The 18,908-nt window shown below is 40.0% G+C and overlaps 2 protein-coding genes across 3 annotated transcripts in view; one reads left to right on the plus strand and one right to left on the minus strand.

Moving 5' to 3' along the window:
- LOC145441744 (disintegrin and metalloproteinase domain-containing protein 10-like) overlaps nt 1-18,908 on the minus strand; it is a 110,917-nt gene that overhangs the window by 12,000 nt on the left and 80,009 nt on the right. For both annotated transcript variants that reach the window (XM_080319682.1, XM_080319681.1), the window contains exons 2-6: nt 3,758-3,816; nt 3,549-3,696; nt 892-1,013; nt 645-831; nt 500-584 (exon numbers count right to left, since the gene is read on the minus strand). In XM_080319682.1, the coding sequence (XP_080175808.1) occupies nt 500-584; nt 645-831; nt 892-1,013; nt 3,549-3,696; nt 3,758-3,815 (600 nt within the window). In that variant the 5' untranslated portion in view covers nt 3,816. The remainder of the gene's footprint in view (nt 1-499; nt 585-644; nt 832-891; nt 1,014-3,548; nt 3,697-3,757; nt 3,817-18,908) is intronic.
- Nucleotides 14,334-17,796, plus strand: LOC145441741 (uncharacterized). Its single transcript, XM_080319679.1, has 6 exons — nt 14,334-14,476; nt 14,548-14,746; nt 15,475-15,658; nt 15,761-15,888; nt 17,331-17,432; nt 17,497-17,796. Exons 2-6 carry the CDS (start codon nt 14,558-14,560, stop codon nt 17,608-17,610), a joined length of 717 nt encoding a protein of 238 aa, XP_080175805.1. The 5' UTR covers nt 14,334-14,476; nt 14,548-14,557; the 3' UTR covers nt 17,611-17,796.

The following is an 18,908-nucleotide window of genomic DNA, read 5'->3' on the forward strand; positions in this document are numbered from 1 at the left end:
TATATGACGTCACCAGCATGAATCTTCGAATACGAGAGCGTTCAATGTACCATTTTAAGATGGTACACAAACTCTTTTTTCAAGTTCACAAACTTAATAAGGTTGTTCTGTGTTGCATTGCATTCCAATATCAAATCACCAATGGTTTGGACTGGTACTGGAATTGTTGCTGATTAATTCATTGAATGAAATAATCTCCTTATCTATGTTTGAGGGGTAAGAAAATATACATCCCGCTGGGGATATTCATCTAGAAATAAATTTATTTTCAGTGACAATTCGATGGAAAAGCATGAGAAGTTGCTTATGAATACGCAGGGCACCTCAATAAGCAATACACTCCATCATTACAGTACATAATCACTGTGTAAGCGATCAACTTATCTTTTGAATGTTAAATGCAATGGACAACCAAATAACTCTATTAATGTTAACTAATTGATTTCACATACAGTAGCCCTATCAACCATGAAATTATTGATGTATAAGAATATCATACCGTGATTGGAGTCATTTTCTGGAATTCATTCATCCTTTTTTCAATATCCGAGAAAGAATGCCCGCACGTTTTATGCGATTCGTACCTTACGAAAACTTGCTTTTAGAAAACGAAATAGTCATGATTGGGTTCAAAAAAATCTCACATATGTGGGTGTTCGATTTCCTTCTCGTGATAAATGACCGAATGACTGTTGACGGGTGCCAAATACGAGTCATTGCTGAAAAAATCTTCTTTGTTCTCAACATAGTATCTTCCATGGTCCGGATCGCTAATAACTCCAGTGAAAACGCCGTCTATGATACTGCCGTGAACAGAGCTTCTGGGCTTCCCTGTTGAATCAGACAGATTACAATCTTAGATTTAGATGAGGATATGAAAATAGTACGAACCCCAGACGTTTCCATGGTAAATGTACGAGATGTCATGTTCGATGGGAACACCATTTCCGTTTACCAATTCAAAATCTTTATGGAACACTGTGTCATCCCGTACCAGTCGTAAATCGAAATACCTGCACAATACATTTATAATTGCTTAACCGATGATTTGAGCAACTGCATTAACAATATTGAAGCGAGCAGCCTACCACAAATGCTATAACCAAGGTTGCGAATAGATAAATGCGTATTATATCAATTCTGTTGACACGAATTCTTATTAGGGAAATGATCAATTTTTGCCTATTAAATGCCTTTATAATTACGTCATCTAATCGCAACCAGCGCGTATGAAATCTAATAATGACACGCAAACAGGCCATCTTAATAGAGAACAAAGCAACAGTCAGATTTCTCTGCATCATGAAGTTAACGAGTCACAGTATTCGTAATGAAAACTAAACTTCGCGAAAATGAAGGGAGAAGAATGTTTGCCAAATCGAGAAACAGAATTTATTTTACAATACCGAGATGATCTCATGAAGGGTAAATCATAATTAATCCGAATCGGAATCTCAAAGATTGAATACCATAGTTTGATGAGCTGTCATTTCATATACAGCAATGTACACTTTCTCATCAGGCCCAGGCAAAACAGAACAAATTTTCTCAAAAGTGAAGGCGAAGTCAACAGTAGGCAAATTTCCATGGGGTGGTATTCCATACACAGTAGGGTTGTCCAAAATTTGGAAAATCTTACAAATCCTACGTTGTAATGTCTTATTCTATAGATTATTGATAAAAAACGACACTGAGCCCGAAAGAAGCTCACAGGAAGGCCGTTAAGATTTCGTGCAAAGCGTTTGAAAGTAGCTGCGGAAGAATGGGCGTGCCACCGACCATAGAACGGCGAGAAGACTAGCAATCACGAAACCACGGCTCTTGATTGGCTAATCTGCTATGCTTCAATGACCACGACAGCAGCAGCTTGCTGTGTAGTTGATCAAGGAATCTGCTACTGGCGGCTATTCTGAAAGCGCATTTAATGTAGGTTGACAGATAATGATTTAGGATTAATTCAGGGTATGTTGAGGTACAAAATACATGATGAACAAACAACAGTTGCTTCACCAAAACGTCTCAAGTCAGGCCGCTTTATTGTGAAGGGAACCGCCATAGCCTATATGCCTTGTTTTCAACGAGAGAAAGCATAGGCTCTTATGCAAGTAGAGACGGATTCCTAGTTCCAGAAAGAATATATCATTATTGAATACAAATATAAAGCTCAACAATCACACTATAATTTGTGTGATCTTATCGGGCTCAGGTTGTAGTACATAGTTGAAGTTTTGAAAGCTCTAAGGATCGGCTGAATCAGCGGGTTATGCTTGGCACTTTTCAGATGCTTGCATCAAAATGTATTCACTTGCAAGTGTTGTCAAAGTCCTTGATGATGACGCAGAAAAGAGGTGTAAAAGTAAGCACATACTATGTTGGACATGATATGTCAAAGTCCTTATTAATCGCGCAGAAAGGGGGTGTAAAGGTAGGCACAGACAATGCTGCATAGTGCATAGCATCCAGCATAGTTTGTACATCATATCAAGCATAGTCTGTGCTTGCATTTAAACCTCGTTTCTGCGGCATCATTCGGGACTTTGAAAACACTTACAAGTGAATTCAATTTGCTGTTAACATCTGACAAGTGCCAAGCCTAACCGTCGAATTCAGTCGATCCCTAGAGCATTCAAAACTTCAATTATGTACTACAACCTGAACCCAATAAGATCACACAAACCTGAACCCAATAAGATCACACAAATTATAGTGTCATTGTTAAGCTTTATCTTTGTATTCAATAATGATATAGCCTTTCTGAAACTAGCAATCCGTCACTATTTGCATAAGCGCCTATGCTTTCCCTCGTTGAAAACAAGGCATATAGGCTACGGCGGTTTTCTTCACAATAAAGCGGTCTGGCTTTTGACGTTTTTGTGAAGCAGCTGTTGTTTGCTCATCATGTATTTCGTACCTCAACATATCCTGAATCAATCCTAACTCATTATCTGTCAACCTACATACAATGCGCATTCAGAATCGCCGCCGGTAGCAGACTCTTGGATCACCTACACAGCAAGCTGCTGCTGTCGTGGTCATTGAAGCATAGCAGATTAGTCAATCACGAGTCGTGGTTTTGTGATTGCTAGTCTTCTCGCCGTTATATGGTCAGTGGCACGCCCATTCTTCGGCAGCAACTTTCAAACGCTTTGCACGAAATCTTAACGGCCTTCCTGTGAGCTTCTTTCGGGCTCAGTGTCGTTTTTTATCAATAATCTATAGAATAAGACATTACAACGGAGGATTCGTAAGATTTTCCAAATTATGGACAACCCTAATACACAGCTATGAGATCAATACTCATCATGAATCGAATGCGGCAACTTGCATGCATTCTATATTGTTTGGGGACTCAATGGTAAGTACTCCTATTAACTGGGCATACATGGTTGTCAAATGCCGTGAAATTTCTAGTTTCAACTAATAATGAGAAGCTTGTATCACACATCAAAAACTCGCTCTCAAAAACAATAATTATGTGTCAATATTCTAAATGAGATTCATCGAGAGTATTTTGAAATTTAAATAGAACGATAGAACAATGACCTTACCGCCCATGGGATTGAAACTTCAAAAATAACTGTCCATTGGACAATCCATCTTGTGCTGATCTTTTGACTCTGTTATGTTGATTTATAATTAAATCCCGATCGTAAAGCAAGTGTTCATAATATCGAACAAATTTCCTAGCTCCATTGCCTGAAAATACCATTGGGAAGTAAGTCATGAAAGTCATGAAACTGTAGCTTGATATACATACCATTCCCTACTTTAACAAAAACTGCAAGTGTCACGATAAGCAATCTCATGCATAGCATCTGTAAATAGACATCAGGTTGAATTACTAAATCAGTGGTTCTCAAACTTGGGGGGGTGAGAGCATCTGAAGGGGGGCGCGAAGCTGCTTTCAACTAAAAGAATTTTCGTGCTCAGCATGAGTTACCTCTAATTTATAGTTATTACTCTGTGTGAAGTCCAAATTTCATATTTGAGAATTCTCTCATCAATAGTCATAACCTTCCATCTATGCTATCAGACTACCCTTTGGGATTTCCAGCATTCTGGTTGCATTATGTGATGTGACAATAAGGTGGGCGTGAAATTTTTCACTATCAGAAAGGGAGGCGTGTCTATAAAAAGTTTGAGAACCACTGTACTCAATGGCAGCACATTCTTTGACGGTTATTCGATTGGATATGTGTGGTTGATCAAAAGTTGACCGACATCGATTGAATTATCTAAAGAACATGATAACATGAAATATCAATTGATAAGGAGGCCCACTTTGCTCTGCTTTATTTGACCTCAGGAGCAGACTTGGACAACTACAGTCTATAGATATAAATGCTAGTTGTCTATTTAGGGCGGAGATCGTAAAATTAGCTGATTCCGGAGGATGCTAATCATGTGATTAAAAACTGCTCATAGGGCGTTAGTTTATCCGGAGGAATGCTAATCGCGACGCATAAACTTGGATAAAGTTACACGTGATGATTACACGAGGTGTCCCTAGTTTTCAATCAAGTGGTGTTATCTATTGCATCATAATGCAAAAATGAGGTTTTGGCTGTCAGTTGTCAATTTGTTGAATGAAATGACAGGCTGCTGATAAAGATATTCAAACTATAACAGGTTGAATTATCATCACTGTGAAATTAAAGTTGTGCGTAATAAGAAATGTATAGCCTAGCAAAGAAGCGGATTATACAATATTGATAGATATATCGAGCTCTGCAATGGTGGGTCCTGGCTAAATAGTTCGTTTATTGTTGAAGGAAACCATTATTTAGGTGACAATCGTCATGGTCATAATCGGAAATATTTGCGCGTAGGAACGCTACGCACTGTACGCAGTTTTTATAGATAACTATATTATCATCTACAGTTTGTTAAATCATGTGATTAAAACAAACTTTATGCGCTGCAATCAACAGGTTTCTGTAATCCTAGGTAAGTGGGTGTGAAATCCTGATGAACAAGACAAATTCTTTATCAATAATCCAACTTTATGGTCTCCACCTTTCGCTTAATCAATGAGAACTGCCGGCAATCTAGTTCTAATTTGATTTATGAAAGGTTTCTAAGCTCTAATTTCTGGTTTTCATGAAGAAGAAACAGGGGAACTACATAATGCAAAACGAGCCAAGCTGGGGTTACAGACATTTGTTATTCTCATGCTGAATGAACTCTGATTTCATGTGAGCTCATGAACTTGATTTTTTGTTAATTCTTTTCAATTTTGAGTAAATCAATCCAGTAATTGAAACTATGATTCAATTTTCTTAAAAACCATGCGGGTAAAATTCGAATTCGAATTTCGATCTAATTTGGATTTTGAAAAAGCTAAAAATTATCTAGCCCAATTTTGCTCGGAGACCATCATCTGAAATCACCACATGCTGGTTACCGGTTAGCTTGATATACCAATCATTTAATCAAGTTTCGCCTATTTTGTTACCATAATACGAGGAAAAATGAAGAGAGAATACTGAAAAGATGACAGGATCTCGGTCACGGACAGTAAGGCCGTTTGAATTCTTCCGATTTCGATATTTTATATCGACAATGCATTCATAAAGTTACACAGAAGCACTCAAGTGATTCATAAGCTTTACCAACTGTAAGGAAAAACGTCTTGCCCCTGGAACAACCTGATACCTGAATGGACGAAAAACACAATGTTGTCAAGGTAAAGTATATCACCAAACAAAACATGAACATCTTGAAAATCTACTGATGTTGAGGATCTCTTCGTTTAAAACACAACCTTATTGTATCTCGTAATACACAGTTGATGGTATAGATCCGTATTCTCAGTAAGCTACCGACCAAACTAATCTGACCTGCGCCACCTACCCAATATTGTTACCACCCACGGCCCTAATCACGTCTCTCTACTGCTCACTGCTCATCTCGCGTGATCACAACAACAGAGAAAACCAGGAATATTTATAGTAGTTGAATCAAGATATGCCAATGCACATGGGTTACATTCTATTCGTGTATTATAAAGTATAACATCATCGATTGGTTCGGTTCGGTTTATTAGCAATTTTTATCAGTTCAATACGCCACAAAAATTGCGATACAATGAAAAGATAGGAAGGTGTCGAAACGACTTGGAGTAGTCTTCGAAATCAGACACTCACCTAAGCCTCGACGATGTAAAGAGGAAGGATGCACAGTGCACACACTGTACAGTACATTGTACACTGAATGAAATGTAAAAGAAGATAACATAAAACAGCAAGCGACAAAAATGAGATGACTTAAATGTGGACACTGGACATGGACAATTGGACATGCTCGTCGACTGTCGGATAGTCGATGGGATATACTGTTAAACAAGTCAGGTCCGGCGTACTTGATATAGCCGTGATAGACGACGTGGACGCGCGTGTGTCGTACTTGTGCGCTTTTATGACTCCAAGGTAAAGAAGTCATTGAAATATTTGGGGCAATGACCGCAGTGGAAATGATCCTGATAAGGATTTCAAGCTAAAGTACCAGAAGAACGCAGCCTGGTATGCAGCGTCTAAGGCCGTAGAACAGGCCACACTTCGGTGAATATTTAGTGTCCAGAGACTGAATATGACTCTTCCAGGACATGTCCGAGTCCAGTAAAACCCCGAGGTATTTGGCATTTTTCGTTATGGAAATGGGCTAACTAGCGATGTTATCGGTTAGTTTTTTTAATTTTCTGTTAGCTATTGGGATTTAAAGACGCTTATGCAAAGGTTATTCTTGGTCATCCACTCATGCACTTTGGGCATTTGGTCACTAGTTAGGGCATCCAACCTTATTGCCGTCGAAGATGCCGAAGAGATGAGGTGAGTATCATCAGCGAACAGTGTAGTTCAATGACGAGGTTTCAAAAATGTCGTTGGCATTTACAGTTAACCCTTTTGAAGGGGGTGTTGATATATCTGATATGGCATGTCTCTGTGACCTATTTCTCCGTGTTGAGACGCCGTAGGAATCGGGTACTTGGTTTTTTGGAAAGCTGAGATTTTTCCGATTCATTTGGTACCTTACTGAAAATTTTTAGTTCCTAACGAAAAAAAATTTACGAAAACCCGAAAAAATTGGTTATAACCTGAAATTTCAGGATGTTTTCCGAGTGGGAAATTTTGTCAAAAATTCTGCCAGAACATCAGAAGTCAACTTGTACGGTATTCCGTGCAATTTTTCGTCGTTTCGGACATCAAACCTTGTTTTGGGGAGGTTTATGAGGGGGTTTGTTGATTGTGGTCACGCTTCGATGATTTTCAAGAACACGACCAAGTTCAAGTACAAGTTTATGCCGAAATATGAGTCATAAACTGGTTTAATATGCCTGAAAATGGATGGCGATATGACAAGAGAAAGTATTTTTCGTTGTTTCATGCAATAAACTGGGCGGTATGGGTCCGATTCGGTATTATTCTGGAACTTGACCATTATGACCACTCACTGACCACGCCCATATGTAAATTTTTCATGTATTTTTGATTTTTCGATATCGGGAGAGCCGCGAGGCTTACGGCCATGCTTACGGCCATATAGCTCAGTGTGGTTGACGGCTTGTTCGAAACCAGGCAACGGTGGCTACGCACTGAAGCATCATTTTTGACTCTCTGACGCCATCCTGGGGGTTAGCCTTCGAAGATGAGAAAGAGAGAGAGATTTTTTAGAGAAAAAGTTTGTTTATTCAGTCTTATAAAAAAAACTTAGACATGTCATTGGTTGTCGATCGATGGCGGAAGCGGTAGAGGGCTATACTCCGCCCATTTATAAACTACAACAGACCATATTCAAGTCACGGTGAGGTCACGATATGAATTTGAAAAGTGATATGGTCAATTCTGCAAAATATGCCCCCCCTTCAAAAGGGTTAAGAGGACCGACCTTGGGGTACGCCACAGGTCACCAGTTGACGAGAGGACAAGGTATTTGAGATTGCAAGTTGCAACCATTTGATCAATATCAATAATCGTTGAGTTCTATTTTCATCTGAACAAGACACACATGATATACAATCCGATAAGACACATTGCGATGTAATGAACAGATAGGAGGATGCCGAACGACGCGCAGTTGCGGTTTTTTATACTGACATCCACCTCGGCCCAGAGTGCCCGCCGTCACAGTTCTTTTCGATGTTGATCTTTTTGAAGCCGCGGCCCTTTCTAGTTCCATTCCTTATGGGTGCTTTCTTTCGCCTGGCCTTTTTTTCGGGGCTTTTTTTTGTCACTGTTAAAACGGCAACAGCGGGGAAGAGGAGCCCAGGTAAACCTCCGACGGGAATCGCACTAGAGCCGCCCGATTTGAAGCCGCTTATCGTGACCACTACGCTATCTCCCCCGCTTGGTGGCGTCCAGTGAGGTCAGTTTTCGTAGGCTCAAGTTGTGCGCTCCGTAACCTGTAAGCGGTGTGAAAATCTAATAAGGTAGTAATGAAAAACGATCTATAAATCGACAGCTGTAGTGTAGGGCAAGGCAAGATACTCTTGGGAGCACAGATCAAGAATTTTTTCGGCTGGCAGGGGTAATCGTCAGCAACTATAGGAGAGGGCCAGGGAGGCAATGAAATATTTGGAGTAGCCAACAAGTAGGATAGCTGAAAGATGGAGTAATCTCAACTAAATTCTAGATTCCAGAGGTATTTGGAGTCTTAATTATATTCAATGTACAAGTAGAAGTAATGCCATAAATTTAAGTCGAAGTAGCTATTGTTGAGTGAGAGTGGAGATATTTGTCAGAGGTGGTAAAAGTAATCAAGTAAACTACTCAAGTAGTAGGCCTAGTAGAAGTAGCGACGCAACAACCTTCTCGAGCATGAATAGAAGTAATTTTTTTGAAAGCTCAAGTAAGTATAAGTATAGTTCTGAATGAAAGTAATAGGGATGGTGTGAACGTCTGCAAGGTTCAGGTTCGTGTGAACGCGAGCGTGAACCTATGACGTCACGTGACGTCTTATTGCTAATTCCAACGCTAAATTTCAGTGAAGTGATATATGTAATGTAGCTTACATTGTACACACTAGCGACGACTCAGGCCCATTATTTCACAATGCTGAAGTATACATGCTGACTTACACGGGAATATAAGCTTACGCCAGACTTGGACAACTAGATAATTCCAGTTGTCTAATTTTACTAAATTAGAGCGAAATGCCAGTAATCTAATTCTAATCTAATTTGGGAAGGCTGAAAATTTTCTAGTTGTCCAAGTCTGGCTTACGCCTTAACTGTCTAGGCCACACCGGACAATGTATTCGGCGTCTGACTATTGCTACATTGATATTGAGCAGAGTCTAAAGCGGGTTTCTATACTTTACATACTTTATATACCTACTCTATTGCCTCATGAACAAGTTATACGGTAGCCAACACCCTAATCGCACGCATATTTTTTATCATACAATAAACATATCACATCAATATGGATCCCGTACGCCTGTTAGATCTTTTACATTACACAACGATGTATTTTGTAGGCCTATATCAATTTGATTGATTGGTAGAATAGGTATCATTCACTGTCAACCTACATGTAGCGTATTTCGCTCTTGGTGTTGTGTGATTGCGGGTCAAGCTCACTGCAGAGAGTCACTAAATATTCACAAACGGAACGCTACGGATATTTCGAGCAAACTTTTTTGACAAAGCAGGTATAATTTTTGAGATTGCTAAAGTGCATACTCGTTTAGTGTAGATTTTATTATGCTGCCAGCGCCATGCATAAAGTGGCTCAAAGTTGAAATGCGAATAATTTCAACCAAAGATGTTATAACGACCGCAAAAATTGTAATATATGAAAAAGGTTCACAGTGCAGAATCTACCAAGGTTCTTTTGTGAACGTGAACCTCTAACTTTCCGAGGTTCACACACAGAACGCGAACGTGAACCTAACTAATCTAACAAATACTCTCTCATGGACTGTCAAAAACTGGTGACCAAGCTATGCGGAATGTGCAGCTAGATGGTTTCAAGGTGCTAGATCCGAGGAGGTATGTAGCCTACCCGTAGGGACGAAGTGTCATACGGAGAAGAGGTGTCGAGTACTGCATTCACGCTTTGCGTGATTGTCCTTCCACAAACAATCGCAATACTTCATTTATTAGTAGGGCGGTTTTTTTTTGACATGTCAAAATTTGTCAAAATTTTGTCAAAATTGTAGCGTTAGGTCAAAATTTGTCAAAATTTTTCATAAAATTAAAAAAATTTTGACGTCTTCATTTTGTTTGTATCGTAGATTTAGCACTGTCGGTGAACTTATAATTTGATATTTTACCGCTTTTAGCCTATTTTATAGGCCTACCGTTGTAAACGGCTAATCGTCTGCTCATTGTGAATCATAAACGGTAAAAAAATAATAATAGGTAGACATGGTGTTATGGTCAATGTACCGCAATATCCTAACTGAAAAAAGACTTCTTGTGCATTGCATCATTCTTATATTAAGAAGCGCATGATGAAAAATTGTGATGTAGACAACATTGTCAGAATGAAGCAACACGGTGTGTCACCAGCACCAGCAGTGTACGCACAACTTGAGTGTTGTCGGCCAACAACTGCTGCTGTTGAACGTCCTTGACAAGCTTCTTAGTAAGGACGTGCACTTTCTACCCAAGAATGTAGGAAAGCATCTCTCGTTGTACTACAAAATATTTTAATTATTTCTACCATAATACATATTGTAACCACTGGAATTCTTCATAGGGCCAGATTTCGTTAAAATATTGTTTTTTTTTCATGTAAAAACATGCCTGTTTCTAAGCCAAAAACGTTTTTTCAGGCCAAACTACTTCGTTAGGACAGTCAGTTCAAACCAGAAATGAAGATAAGTGGTGCAATTTTAACATTATGTGGGAAAACACCTAATTTGCATACGTTAGGTCAAAATTTGGTCAAAATTCAAGGTTCGTTCAAGGTCGTATTAATCATTCCTGATACTGAATACTGCTGTGAATTCATATTTTCGGTATCATCATCATTGCCGTCTGTTTGTTATGGATTTTGGTTGGATGAAAAATAAAAACTCTGTCTCTTTCTCTCTCGGCCAAAACTAATTGGAACCACCAAGTGTCCGAATTTAGGGGAGTCGACTGTATTGTACAATCCAAGTACATGCATCATGTTTGTTGATGACTCATTGATGACGTCAAATGAACTCACCATGAAGACCTCTGCTCGGTCTGCCCATACTCATAAACCTCCGCAGATATCATCATCAGACATGACTATATCGACAAAAAGATGCTGATTAAACGGTAGACCAGAGGTAGGCAAACTACGGCCAGCAACAAAATTTTGAGCGGCCCAGGAAAGACTCAAGAAACGCTATAGAAATATTGACAAAATGTGTAGAAAAAGAATTCTTCATATATTTCGTCATAATATTGATTCGTTATAGCTGGCGCAATAGCCCGACCACGCGGCTCGCGAATTTTAGTTTCGACTGCTAAACTAAACTAAAGTTAAAACGGAATTGACGTAATTCGGATCAAGAGTGTGATTTCAGATTGGCAAAAATTTATTACTTTCAGTTCTGTACTTTGAAAAACCTATTTAGGCAACCGTAAATCATCTCGTATAATTCAACAGAAATTAGGCCTAGTATTGTATGTCAGACTCATTCAATTAGAAATTTTTCATCGCGTTTTGCGCGATTTCGTCTCTTTCCGTAGAATGCACTTGAAAAAGTCACCGAAACAACAGTGCTTGTAGATAAAATACACCCTACACCGACACCCTACAAAATCACGTATTCGACTCCCATCACGCCAATCAATACTCGATTTCGATTCGGGTACTGGAACCGTTGTGACCAGCTCAAGTCATTGTGCTACAGGCAATCATGCATAGATGGTCAACAACGAAGTACTTCTACTATTTCGAAGTACCCAATTATTTGTGTCAACTTATACTACTTAATCAAGTGGTTATGCTTTAGTCAGAACCCTTTCATGCCTTTCGACAGTTTTGAAGAAGCCAAAATACCTCCAGTTGTGAGATGGTTCAATGCAGCGGTTTCAAAATTTATTTTTTTCGCAACATAATGTATAGCATCTCTGTAAACCTTAGGTTTAGCATATGTCCCCCCAGGGCGCCCAAATGTCCTCACTTTTGTCAATTCGTCCTCCTTTATAGCTTTGACATCCAGGCGATTGTATACAGGCGTCATCAATGACGTAACATCTGGAAACTGAACGTCTGAGCGGGTGTTTCGGGAATCGAACTTATTTTTGATAGTCAGCACAACTGTATTTGCTGTAAAGAATTTCAAATTACCCGTTGTCTCGTCCGATATTTGTGAAAAGTGTCTTCTTTTCCGGATCTCAAAATATGGTAACCCTAGAAATCTGAATTGAGAATAATTATTTATTAACGAAATTCGTTTTCAGCTAGATCCCTTATATTTCTCACCACACATACGCGGAGCAAAAAACGCATCACGAATAAAACCAGGAAAGCATGAAAATATTGATGTGAGTCGAGTATAGGCTATTTATTGTTATGATTCCAGTGCAGTAGAGATATTCGATTTTTTGAGTGACGTAGACGCCTTTACACGAAGAGTAATATTTAACCAACGAAAAATACGAATACTCCATTTCACTTTCGGAGCCTCGAAACACCGGTTAGCCAGCGTTGAAAAGGTTACGAATATCCATGCAACAGCATTTCTCTGAAACAGTGATCGACACTCACAATGGACACAAAGCGCCATGAAAATGTCATGATCCAGTAATGAAGAATTATTATTATTTTGCATTGCGCGTAGCCGTCATCACTTCCCTTAAACTTATAACTTGGCATAAACCATATATTTTAAAGCTACTAAAACCACAGCAGAGAGGGCGACGCATACAGTTCGGTTCATGAAGGTCGACTGCGCGAGAAAAAGCGGCTCGCGAAGAACACCAGAGGAACACGATCAGTGATGGCAATCGCTCTGAAAGCGATCATCCGCTCCACGTGATAAGGGCGTGCAGAGACTTGATGATTTTCGGGATATGGGACTTTTCTAACAAATGCAGAGACTTTATGATTGATCCATCTGTACGGAATCATCTTCTTGATTGGAATCATCTTCATGATTGGTTCACAGATTTCCACGTTTATTCGCTATAATCCTTGAAAAAAGCGCTTAAACCAAAGAGGGACCCTTCGACCAGGGGGGCCTGAGCGACCGCCCACCCCAAAAGCCACCACTGCTTACAACCAACATTTTACCGACAAGACTTTTCGGGGATATGGCGATCATTTGTTAGGGATTTTGAATTCCCTGTTTGCCGCGCGATCTAAAATATGTAGCACAAGTGAAGTCGCGATGACGTTTTCATACGGCACGATTTCATGGTTATTGGTCGTCAGTATCAGTATGAGTCTATTAATATTTTCATAATGTCAAAACACCAGAAAACTGCGATACAATGAAAAGTTAGGAAGGTGTCGAAACGACTTGGAGTATAGTCTTTGAGATCAGACACCCACCTTGGCATATGCGGACTGTGAAGTAGAGAAGAGGAATGCGCAATTGCGCATACTGAATGAAAATTAAAGCAGAGGATATAAAGGGCAAGCGACAAAGTATGTGGCATGTGGCGAGATCGATGTTAGGTCGTGGTCCGGTATTCCTGAAGGCTGACTAGTATGCATTAAAAAGAAATTGCTTATTTCTTTAATGTGGACATGCTCGACGACTGTCGGATAGCCCGCGAGATGCTGTTCCATAATTGGGGTCCTGCAAAGGGAATCACCCTTTGATGAACTGTAACGGCCATGGTTGTTTCGTGGTCGTATAATGAACAAATTTGTATGATTAGGATTTTTCCTGTGCATGACGTCACAATACAGTTTACTCGTCTCGGAATAGTATCAGGCGGCTTTGCTCCGCGCTGCGTACTGGCCTATTATGTCGTATCGAGTTTGGATAATAATAATTGGACGCAGATGTGAGAGGCAACATGGTTTTATCGTATTTTAGAATTAAAGCGTTGAATTTGCCTGTCGTACAGAAGTCGTTAATCGAGCACAAGATATATCTATTCGTCAGTTTGGAATTGAACACAACCGGTCAGTGATCGTGTTTATGTGCTGAATGACTTTGAGTTGCCCCGCGGTGATGGATTCTTGGTTACAGCGTTTCGAGTGTAATTAGAGCAGTATAGGGTGCAACGACAAATGCAATCTTGAGCCGTAACATTACATCAATTACCTGTCGCAAAAATCAATCACCGATGTCACCCACGCAAATACACTTAGCATCGCTGGAGGCGTTTGTTTAAGTGGGATGCGGCGAAGAAACGTAGCCAAATCCCGTTTTACATCATGATTCTTAGAAGAAGGGCCTATTAGTAAGTCACTCAATCAATCGGGCAACGACGAGCATAAAATTTCCGAACTTATATATACCGGCGAATCAGTTGACATGGTCACAATTGGTAAAACTCGCCTAGCATAGATTTACTCCTAGTCTGCACCAAAGTAAGGTGAGAGGAATAAGCCGCAGCAGTGACGCGAATATATTTATGTATTGTCATATGTGTTATCATATATTTAGGTATTGAAAAATGTTCCTGATTCTGATTGTCGGTCTGGTTGGTCTTTCGGCTGCACAAGTTGTGGTCCACAATCCCAGGACCCAGCAGTGGCCAGAAAACACAAATACCCTCGGAGGAGCAATAGTGGGCTTGTATTATCCAGGCCTGGGAAACGGTAGTTGCACTGTCCAATTGCCTCAGATGGTAAATTTGTTTCATGTAAGTATCTTTGCATTTTATATTAGGGTTACCATATTTTGGAAATCTGAAAAGATGACACTTTCTCAAAATTTTCAGACTTGGAGTGAAATCCAAAAAAAGTGGTAAATTTTTCCCTACTATATGGTTGGTTGAATAAAAGAAAGGTCATTTTTTTTGGCTCAAGTCTCGAAAAAACCCTCGGTCCGTTCCTTGGCCGCTGATTTTTTATATCTCAGTCCAATTTCCACGTACATTTAACCAAAATTTAGACATTTAGGCGTTCTCCGAGGACATTTTCAAAAAAGTCAAAAACGAGGACAAATCCTCTTAAAAGAGGACGTATAGTAACTGGTAACCCTATTTTATGTGATTATATAGCCATCCGTGGTACGCAAACATGATCAGGAGAGATTTTGTGGCTGGTCGTTTGAGTCTGGATCCGTGCGCTAAAGGCCATGTCATACCGATTTTGTTTCCAAAAGATATTTTGATATGTTCAGCACCATTTCGTGTCTGATGTTAAGGTCCAGTTATCCCAGCGAATATACATTCGTCTTTTCTGTGGTACTTTAATCTGGCAAGTTAGTCTTCATCAATACCTCGACCACGCCAATTTTCCAACATTTTCCCATGTCACTGATAGCGACACAAGTTGTCATATTAATTCTTCAAGTCTTATGTAGAAGTTGCCACCGTAGGATGTTTTATAGATTCAAAATATTTACGATGTTTTCTTTTACACCAAGGTGATGAACGGTTTCATCATACCAGATGGCAGTTCCGCAGTACAAGGATTGTATAAAGTGAGTGCTCCCACACATTGGAGCCTGATCAATGGCACATTCAACGTGCTCGTGATATTTCAAAGCCAAGGTGCATTCAACATAACGGATATCGAGCTGTCCTGTGACCCCACAGATGTCTCCGATAGTAAGTTACAAATTACATCTTCAGATATAGGCCTATACTCTCGAAAATACTTCACTCGTCGCTTACAGCTTGTGCTAAAACTTTTCAAATTTCACTATTTAGTCAACGTGTACTCTTTTCCGCAAAATAACGAGGAAGAGGAAGCCAGCTCAACCATTTGCTTCAGGCCTGCTTTCCATCAAGGAGATGTATTAACGATAACATTCCCAGTTGCAGTCAAACGATTCAACGTAAGATGATCTACATTCAAACCATTAATATTCGGTACAGGTATGCCTCGTGAATAATTCCTCTACATCAGTAGTTCTCAACCGGGGATTCGCGACGCATTTTCAGGGGGTTCGCGAAGCCTCAAAATAGTTGATAACCTAATTTGTATTTTGTTAAATTCGGAAAATCACGAGGGAGTTTCGCTTCATTACTATTGAAACTCCAGTGTTCACTTTAACAGAATGGTCATCTGAGATGGAATATCCTACTGTGCAGACTCATTTAATTGCTAAATTGCCAATAGCCTACTGATACAAACATTTTGCTGTTTAGAGATGTTTTGTTGGGGATTGTGGGGAAAAAAGTTGTATGAGTAAGGTCAATCACGGTGACTTTGAAATGTTTACAAAAATCCATTTCTCCTGTGATATACATAACCATTTTTTCCATAATAACGTCATGATAAGCTGCTAGATGATGACCAGGCTTGACGTTATGTTCATTAAAAAAATTGTTTGTCAATTTTGGTGCCATATTTGTTGTGGTCATACCCAAATGTCTCGTCGGACGTTACGCGTTATTATTACATTTCCCACCATCTGTATTTGTGGAAATGGATTTTCGGCACTCGTTCATATCAAGTCGAAGGCTCGGACTTTCAAGACACGACCGCGTATTTCAATAAATGCAGTTCCAGAACTCGCTTTGAAATAATAGAAGTCAACCCAATTTCTACATGACTAGTTGGATCTTATTTTAAAAGAAAGGGCATTTTGTTGCTGTTTATCACTAAGCCTACGGTTATCATTAGCACAAGAAAGAGATGACGATTGCACGATAATTGAGCTAAATTTGAACTAAAACTTCGTGGGGGTCCGCGGGGTCAGTGACGGTCCGAAAGGGGTCCGCGAAGACAAAAAGGTCGATAACTACTGCTCTACATTGTGTTGGATCACAGCTCCAACTCCCCTTTTCACTTGCGACACACACACTTTTATAAACTTTCATAATTCGGCGACACACCTCAATTAAAAATGTAACTAAAACAGATTAATTATAGAAGAAACACATTGCGATATATTACCATGAGATCTTGTGCTTGATTTTAATGCATAATCGCCATACGCTTATACATATAAATTGGTGGCACCCACTCGCCATTGTACGCTGACCTCCAGTATATCATACAATTTGTGTTTATTAGATCAACATCAATAAGTCAACGCAGTAGCGTTAAACGCCATTCGAGTATTTCAGTGTAATGCCATACTGGAAATATTGCGAAGTGGGGGCTATTAGATGAGGACGTATCAAAAATGTGACTGACAATTATATCGACCATTCGAAAGCAGTGTGCATTAGACAACACATACTTCCGATTGTGAAGGACCATAATTCCAGAACTTCCGAGGCGTCCTATTGCACTAAATCCGTCCGCCAATTCTGGAATAATCATTTACAGGTAACAACAGGGGATTCGAATTTGGAAGTTTCGAACGAGGACAACATGGTGTACACAATCACCGGATTCAAACACCCGTTCGACAACAACTACAATACTGAAGTATAGACGCTATTTTTATTATAACAGTTTCCACTCTGATATATATTTACTGCATTTATGGCAGATATCTTTCAATATCCAATACAACGACGTAGACGGAGTCAATAACTGGTTTTCTGCAGCGGATATAACAGTCGTCGTGGACCGCGCACCCACTCCGGAGGCGCCTGCAAGCTAATGGGAATGTTCACCGATTCACCGCGAGATGGTTCATCCAGCCTTCATTGCAGCGAGTCTCAACCGTAACATCAGACAAACTGAATATCACTTACTTCACAATTCGTCTATTTTGTTATTTTATATTTTCCGCGACATCGTGCAGCCTTACTTTTCTTTAATCGCCAGTAAACAAAGTAATACCATCTTTTCGATGATAATTCCTAGCGTCTCTTGTCGGCTGAGAAAATGCAACGACTCGGAGCGGTGATGTTATGCAGCCTACCGAGACCTATTCAGGGAGAACGCAAGCCTAATGTCGAAGTCGGCTGTACTTGCGTTGGTCACAATTTGCGCTCGCGCCGTAGGTATACACTACAAACATTTACAGGTTTGCGTGTCACATTGGCGATTGCAACCTGCAGGTTCTAACCCGAAAAGCTATAGGTGGAATTACGATACCTTGATCTATTCGCTAAGAGATACCACAAGCATAGGCCTATTACCAGGGCCGTAACAGCACTTCGTCAGCCCCCCCAAAAAACTTTGGTCTTCGGACCCCCATAGGGTTATAGACCGAACTTCTGGGGGGATTCGCCCCCCAGACCCCCCTCCGGCGATACACTGTTTACCGCTATTCATCATATTCATTGGGAGTTTGTTTAGTGGATCAGCTTTTGTCGCCTAAGCGCGCGAAGCGCGAAAAATTTCCAGAATTCATTATTTCATCGGGCAGTATGATCAGGAATTGCATATATTGTTATCAATTTTTATCTTCTCTCTACTCACGTAATTAGATTTACCGGTAGAGCTGAGTGAAGTGTCTTGAAAACGGGAGGGCCCGTAAATAATGATTAAACATCTTCAGGCAGGCGGACCCGTTGATATGACTTCGTTACATGATGTTATTTCGTGACTTCCAGTCTGCTATATCAAAAAATATAGAATCGCCCAAACGTAGGCTTCTAAACTAAGAGACGCACACGATTTCAAATTGGTATTTCTTCACTGGCATAAAATTTTTCCCAGCGGGATGGTATTTGTCTTGTGAGGTTCAGATTGCAAAGACAGGAACATTCGGCGCCAGTCATTTAGGCGCCTATGGACGATTAAACCTATATGTATTTTGTATAGCCTATATAACGAAGTCTTCGGTCTGCATAAGGGCATAGACCTTTTCGGCCAAGCTTTTCTCGCTGCCGATCGTTCTGACACACTTCTTGGAGTTGCATGTTATATGGCCTAAAACTTGATTGTATGTCTTGTAGGTCGTGGCGCGGTAATGGCCCAATACCCAATAATATAGATAAATGGCTGCTT

Source organism: Botryllus schlosseri, chromosome 6, assembly GCF_051294905.1.
Source record: "Botryllus schlosseri isolate E-star chromosome 6, Bs_hap1, whole genome shotgun sequence".
In the NCBI taxonomy this organism is placed as follows: domain Eukaryota; kingdom Metazoa; phylum Chordata; class Ascidiacea; order Stolidobranchia; family Styelidae; genus Botryllus; species Botryllus schlosseri.